This window comes from Toxorhynchites rutilus, unplaced genomic scaffold (assembly GCF_029784135.1).
Source record: "Toxorhynchites rutilus septentrionalis strain SRP unplaced genomic scaffold, ASM2978413v1 HiC_scaffold_9, whole genome shotgun sequence".
Taxonomy (NCBI): domain Eukaryota; kingdom Metazoa; phylum Arthropoda; class Insecta; order Diptera; family Culicidae; genus Toxorhynchites; species Toxorhynchites rutilus.
Window position 1 is genome coordinate 351,284 of NW_026600157.1, and position 7,617 is coordinate 358,900.

A 7,617-nucleotide genomic window follows, 5' to 3' on the forward strand; every position below is an offset into this window, starting at 1 on the left:
CGGATCGTTTCGATTGCCAAATGTGCGATCTCGCCAACAACGCCGATGACATGGTACAATGCGAAGGATGCGGCAAATGGTCGCACTTCGGATGTGCTGGTTTCGATGAAGGGCGAAAGGACGAACATTGGATGTGCCATAAATGCGTCGTCGAATCTGCTAACAGCGTCGTCGGTGTTGATTCGAATGTTTCGGTTGGCCTCGAACCTGCACACGGGCAAACTAACGCGAACGGATCCGACGAAGGAGCAAAGCCGATTGGGGAACTCGCCCAGCTTAACCTCAAACTGTTGGAAGAGCGGAAGGCATTCCTGCTAAGGGAAATTGAGCTGCAACAGACGATCCAGTTGGAACAACGTAAGCTGCAGTTGGAGAAAGAGATGTGGAAAGCGCGGTACGACATCATCAATGCGAGGTGTGGAGCAACCAAACCAACAGGGATGTGATGGCTGGTAGTCTTGGAGATTGGTTACATCGCTTGGATCAGGTCGCCGTCAGCCAGAATGAGCTAACTTCTGCGCCGGCGAGAACGGTGACGGTCTCAGCAACGTCTTCCAGAACCAGACCGCAGCATTCCGCTGCTGGAAATACAAAAAATATTCCACAAACAACACCATCGTCACCTGCGGTCACGTCATTGTTCGGAGGTACATCTGTTCTCCCTTCTTGGATAATCTCTCCTACGATGTCGATGCAATCAAACTCGCAACTAAGCCAACCGACAACGAGTGGGTATGCAAGTGGGCAAGGTAGCCTCTCCCACGATTTTCAACCTGGCAGAGGAGCAAACGGACCGGGGGCGTCGACGCCAGTCAGCACGATCAATTGGGTCAATCCAGTGACAGGCTTTACCAGTTCCACCCAGTGCCTGCCACCATACATCAGCTCAGTGGGACAGATTGGAAGTCATCCAATGCAACCGTGGCACGTGAGTCAGCCATATCAGGTACCGAATAGTTTACACAATTTCGCACCAGTAGGTCAGGTAGCCTCTTCGCAGTATGCTTACGGTAGCGTAGGAACACTGAATCCTGTAGCCAGTTCAATAAATGCATATCCCTCTTACATCCCCTATTCCTTTCCATCGATGCTTCCGCAACATAATCCATACCTCCCGCAAATCCCTCTGGGTGGGCAAATGGGACCTCTTGGTGGATAAATGGGACCAGCTGCGATTATCGACGAGCTAGCCCCTACACATCGTCAAATCGCAGCGCGACATGTTATGCCGAAGGATTTACCGTTGTTCAGTGGCAATTCCGAAGAGTGGCCCATGTTCTTCAGTGCTTTTAACACCTCCACGGAAGCATGCGGCTACAGTAACGTTGAAAACCTTGGTCGTCTCCAACAGTGCCTGAAGGGTGCCGCATTGGAGGCAGTTCGTAGTCGTTTATTATTACCTACATCAGTGCCACAAGTGATACATACGCTGCAGATGCTGTACGGGCGGCCAGAACAAATAATATACGCGCTGCTCCAGAAGATCCGCGATGTTCCAGCACCAAAAGCGGATAATTTGTGCACGATCGCGGCTTTCGGCATGGCGGTACAGAACTTCAGCGAACATTTGGAGGCGGCGGGACAAGTGCAACATCTATCTAACCCGGTGCTGCTCCAAGAACTTGTGGATAAGCTGCCAGCAAATTTGAAGCTTGACTGGGTGGCGTTCAAACGACAATTCGCGGCGGTCGACCTCCGTGTATTCGGTCGGTACATGGCAAATCTGGTCTCGGCAGCAGCTGAAGTCACTCTTACGTTGGATCCAAGGGGAAGTAAGCAGAAGAGAGAGGAGAAGCTGAAAGGTTTTGTGAATGCTCATGCTGCTACATCAGACGCAACAGCTGACGAGGCCCCGAAGGTGGAATCACCAAAAGCAGCTTCGCAAATTAGCTGTTTGGTCTGCGGGAATCCAGACCATCGAGTGAAGGATTGTGACGTCTTCAAAAAGATGGACCGGGATGACCGCTGGCAAGTGGTGCATAATTATTATTTGTGTCGTATCTGCCTCGGGAAGCACGGAAGAAAACCCTGCCGGTCCTCATCGCGCTGTGAAGTTCTAGGTTGTCAAATGCGACACCATCCGCTTCTGCACGGCGATTCGGGCAGTTCGTCGACCAATCCATCTCATCCAATACCTCAAAGAGGCGGAGCAGGCCAGCGAAGTGATGCAACGGAAGGTGTGAATGCTCACAACGTCCAGAGCTCGACACTGTTTCGCATGTTGCCGGTGCGACTCTTCAACAAAGGACGGTGTATTGAGACGCTAGCTTTCATCGACGAAGGATCGTCCGTCACACTCCTCGAAAAGGGAATAGCCGACGTACTACAGGTTGAAGGCACGGAAAAGCGTCTTTGCCTAACCTGGACAAGCAACGTTAGCCGTGAGGAAGAAGGCTCCCGTCAGGTAGAGGTGGAGATTTCGGGTATCAGTGGAGGCAAGCGATATCCACTAAAAGACGTCAGGACGGTCGAGTCCCTTGCACTACCTGCGCAGACGTTGTGCTATAAAGAGCTTGCCGAGCGTTTCCCTCATCTGCGGAAGCTACCGGTCGTAGACTTCGAATCCAAAGCTCCAGGAATTCTCATTGGAGCCAAGAATACTCACCTCACCGCCACCCAACAAATACGCGAAGGTTGCGTGGGAGAGCCGGTGGCAGCAAAAACTCGTCTCGGATGGGCGATCTACGGCTCAATGCCAAACGGGACGAACGTTGCGAGTTGCAACTTGCACATCTGTGGTTGTGATGTAGACAGGAGCCTGCACGAGCTAGTGAAGCAATACTTCACGGTCGAGAACGTGGGCGTCTCGGTGAATCAGAGTCCCGAATCGAACGACGACAAGCGAGCGAGGGCAATACTCGAGCAGACGACTAGAAGAGTCGAAAACGGCTTCGAGACTGGATTACTGTGGCGCTACGATTATGTAGAATTTCCCAATAATTACGCTATGGCTGTCCGACGGCTACGGTGCTTGGAACGCCGTTTCAACGCGGATTCATCCTTGTTTGATAAAGTCCAGCGGCAGATAGCGCAATACCAGCAAAAGGGCTACATTCACGAAGCTACGGAGGAGGAACTAGCCGAAGCGGATCAAAGGAGACTGTGGTATCTGCCGGTTGGAATAGTTCGAAACCCCAAGAAGCCCAACAAGATTCGCATCGTGTGGGATGCCGCAGCAACAGTGAACGGCATATCCCTGAATAGCATGCTACTAAAAGGACCGGATCTAGTCCAACCTCTCCCAGATATTCTCTGTGGATTCCGTGAGCGGAAGATTGCAGTCGTGGGAGATATCATGGAAATGTTCCATCAGTTGAAGATACGGCAAGCAGATCGTTACAGTCAGTTGTTCGTCTGGCCCGGTGAAACCGGGCGTCCTCCGAAAACCTTCGTGATCGACGTAGCAACCTTCGGCTCAACTAGCTCACCATGCTCGGCGCAGTTCGTAAAAAATTTGAATGCAGCCGAGCAAGCAGAACAATATCCGAGGGCCGCGGAGGCGATTGTGCGCCGGCATTATGTCGACGATTACCTGCATAGTTTCGACAGTGAGGAAGAAGCATGTCAAGTTGTAGAGGAGGTCAAGTTGGTGCATAAACGAGGCGGATTCACAATTCGCAACTGGCTTTCGAATTCAGGCGCAGTACTCCGCCAGATTGGGGATACCGAAGCGAGAGCAACGAAGATCGTCGGTGAAGGCGGTCCCGAAGCAGAACGCGTGCTAGGCATGCAATGGAGAGCAACCGAGGATGTCTTCGTGTTCTCCAGCGATACCGACTTGGGAGCTTACGGTGCGTTATGAGTCAGTTTGATCCGTTGGGGCTTCTTTCCCATTTCCTCATCCATGGCCGCGTTATCATTCAGGATATATGGCGCACAAAAGCTGGTTGGGACGACGTGGTAGGCAAGCCAATCCTTGAACGATGGCATTTGTGGGTAGCCAAATTCAACGACCTGAAAGCTGTTCGTATACCTCGTGCCTATTTTCCGGGCGTAACGGCATCAGAAATCGAGGACTTGCACTTGCATATATTTGTCGACGGCAGCGAGACTGCCTATGCTTGTGTCGCCTACTTGAGGGCCACCATCCATGGAAAGTTCCAGTGTGCACTTGTCGGAGGAAAAGCGAAAGTAGCACCTTTGAAAACGTTATCCATTCCGAGGCTGGAGCTGCAGGCGGCGTTAATAGGCTGTAGGTTGATGAAAACGTTATGCAGCAGTCACAGTCTCCCAATATCGCGACGAGTGATTTGGACCGATTCAAAAACCGTCCTTTCGTGGATCCATTCTGATCATCGTCGCTATCGACAGTTTGTCGCCTGCCGGATAGGAGAAATCCTCTCCAAGACAAACATTGAGGAGTGGCGGTACGTTCCATCGAAAATCAACGTCGCGGATGATGGAACCAAGTGGGCTAGTGGACCAAACCTGAAACCCGACAGCCGTTGGTTCAAAGGCCCGGAGTTTCTATGGGCACCAGAGGAGGCTTGGCCACAACAAGTAAAACCAGAGGAAACCGAAACCGAAGCTCGACCATGTCACATCCATATAGCAGTGCAACCTGACGAAATCATTAACTGGGAACGCTTTTCGAAGTTCGAGAGGCTCCAAAGAACAGTTGCATACATCCACCGCTTCACAGACAACTGTAGACGCAAGGCGGCAAAACAACCACTGCAATCCTCGCACATTACCCAGGAAGAAATCTATAGAGCTGAAAATACCCTATGGCGATCGGCGCAGCTAGCTGAGTTTCCGGAAGAGATGGTTCGACTCCAGATGACAAAAGATGGAGGAAAATCGAAACTCAACCAAGGTAGCCGTCTTTACAAGCTATCACCGTTCATCGACGAATGGGGAGTAGCGCGAATGGACACTCGAATCGCTGGGGCAATCTTCGTTCCGCACGATACTAGATTCCCAATCATCCTCCCGAAGGGTCATCGCCTCACCAACCTGGTCGTAGAGTGGTATCACCGACATTATCTGCATGCGAACAATGAAACCGTTATCAACGAGGTCCGCCAGCGATTTCACGTACCCTGTCTCCGAGCACTAGTCAGGAAACTCTCCAGAACCTGTATGCAGTGCAGAGTGTCAAAGGCAAAACCGCTGTGCCCACGTGAAGCACCACTTCCTGATGCGAGACTCAGTCCATATACTCGACCGTTCAGCTATGTTGGACTGGACTACTTCGGTCCCATTCAAGTCAAGGTCGGACGTTCTCTGGCCAAACGATGGGTGGCGCTGTTTACGTGCCTCACCATTCGGGCCGTCCATTTGGAGGTGGTACACTCCCTTTCCACTGATGCCTGTAAGATGGCGATACGACGATTCGTAGTGCGGCGTGGATCACCCTTGGAGATTAGAAGTGATAACGGCACCAACTTCCTCGGAGCCAACCGTGAGCTACAGCATCAGATCCTGGATATGAACCAACAGCTATCCGCCGTGTTCACCAACGCTGCCACCAAGTGGGTATTCAATCCTCCGTCCGCTCCCCACATGGGTGGTTCGTGGGAGAGGCTCGTCCGGTCGATCAAGATCGCCTTTTCGTCCCTGAATAGCAGCAGAAACCCAGACGACGAAACTCTTCTCACATTGATGACCGAAGCGGAAGGGATAGTCAACTCTAGACCTCTGACATTTGTATCACTGGAAGCGGAATCGCAAGAAGCTCTCACGCCAAATCATTTTCTGCTGCTGAGCTCGCAGGGAGTTACTCAACCTCCGAAGCCTATATCTGGATGTTCTGAATCTGTTCGGACCAACTGGAGACTGACCACTAACCTCGTGGACCAATTTTGGAGCCGCTGGGTGCGAGAGTATCTCCCGACCATTGCTGGTCGTACCAAATGGTACGGAGAGGTGAAAGAACCGAAAGTTGGAGACCTAGCTGTCGTCGTGGATCCGTCTGTCCGAAACGGATGGCTGCGAGGACGTATTGTTTCCGTAATAAAGGGGAGAGATGGGCGAAGCAGACAAGTTCAAGTGAAGACGTCAGGAGGAGTGATGCGACGACCAGTGACTCGGGTTGCCATCTTGAACATCAAGGCCTCGGAAAACACTGAAGCAGGAAGTAACGCAGTACCACCGGACTCGATGGACGTGCATTACGGGTAGGGGAATGTTGAGGGGGCAAATCACGCCACTGTTCACTTCATATCACCCTGCGCATTTCAGTACCATCAGCATCGCTCCATGACAGTTCGTCTGATAACCGTCGAAATACAGCTGTCATAACAATCCCATACGTCTTCCTCATACATATCTTTGCTAACCACAAAAAGGTAGAGTTCCATCCGAGTGTTAATAGAAATTAATATTGAAATCAATTTAAGTCATCCTGTAGTAAGCTTCGCTGTATACAAAACAAGGAGACCAAATGTAAGTCGAGATGAATTATTGTAAATCATATCTGAATTCATTATGTGAATATATTATATTATAGCTTTGAGCTCGCTCACCAACAATTCCCGCGTGCTGCAAAGAGTCGTCCGAAAAAACCCCAACAGTATTATTAGAGAGAATAAATGATATCGATGCAGAATGTTCTGAAGATGATCAGGAAATTCTGGATATGGAAAACGACAATACGGAAAATTATGATCCATTTGAAACCGACTCGAACACCGATGAGAACGAAGAGAATATTTCGAACGTACGTAGACGACGAAAGAGCAGGAGATTTTTAGTTAGTTCCGATAGTGAGAATGAGGAAGAGGCAAGCGAAATTGCGATGGACGGAACTGTTTGGCAGGAAGTAAAAATAGGGTCTAATCCTGGAAGAGCACCTGGTCATAATATTTTTAGGGAAACATCAGGTCCGACTGGGTACAGTAAACGTAATATTATGAAAGGCGAAGTTAGGACGGCATTTTGTGTGATAATTGATAAGAATATAATCGAACTTATAAGAAAGTGCATACAGGCAGAGGCATTTAGAGTGTTGGGATATAAATGGGAACTGTCTACTGCAAAGTTATATGCATTTTTTTGCAATTCTGTATGCACGCGGCGCATATGAGGCTAAGAATATAGATATAGCACTTCTGTGGAATAAAAAGTGGGGCCCGCCTTTTTTCTCAAATACTATGAGTAGACATGACTTTACGGAGATTATGAGATTTATTCGATTTGACGACAGAAATCAACGAAGCCAACGGTTACAAACTGATAAATTCGCTATGATTTCCGAAGTTTGGTACAAGTTTATTTACAACAGTCAAAATTGTTATAAACCAGGACTATACATTACTATTGACGAACAATTGTTTCCAACGAAAGCAAGGTGTAGATTCACTCAATACATGCTCAATAAACCGGACAAATTTGGTATAAAATTTTGGTTAGCATCCGATGTACGCAGAAAATATATAATAAACGGCTTTCCATATTTGGGAAAAGATGAAAGTAGAGAACCCTCAGTTCCTCTTGGAGAGTTTGTCACTATGAAATTAGCAGAACCGTATGTAGGATGTGGAAGAAATATAACCACAGACAACTTTTTTACAAGCCTACCTTTAGCAACAAAACTTTTAGCAAAAAAAACTACGATTGTTGGAACAATTAGAGCAAATAGGAAAGAGCTACCAAAACTAGCAAAACTGAAAAACG

General features: G+C 49.1%; 3 protein-coding genes across 3 annotated transcripts; all 3 read left to right on the forward strand.

The window, feature by feature from the left end:
- Positions 1–1,159: 1,159 nt before the first annotated feature.
- LOC129782465 (uncharacterized) lies at positions 1,160–3,802 on the forward strand. The gene has a single exon (XM_055789632.1). It carries the CDS (start codon positions 1,160–1,162, stop codon positions 3,800–3,802), a length of 2,643 nt encoding a protein of 880 aa, XP_055645607.1.
- LOC129782466 (uncharacterized) lies at positions 3,799–5,126 on the forward strand. The gene is made up of 2 exons (XM_055789633.1): positions 3,799–5,019; positions 5,076–5,126. The coding sequence occupies exons 1-2, from the start codon at positions 3,799–3,801 to the stop codon at positions 5,124–5,126; spliced, it is 1,272 nt and encodes a 423-aa protein (XP_055645608.1).
- A 98-nt stretch (positions 5,127–5,224) lies between these two features.
- Positions 5,225–6,963, forward strand: LOC129782475 (uncharacterized). The gene is made up of 2 exons (XM_055789639.1): positions 5,225–6,387; positions 6,452–6,963. The coding sequence occupies exon 1, from the start codon at positions 5,320–5,322 to the stop codon at positions 6,121–6,123; it is 804 nt and encodes a 267-aa protein (XP_055645614.1). The 5' UTR covers positions 5,225–5,319; the 3' UTR covers positions 6,124–6,387; positions 6,452–6,963.
- Positions 6,964–7,617: the final 654 nt, after the last annotated feature.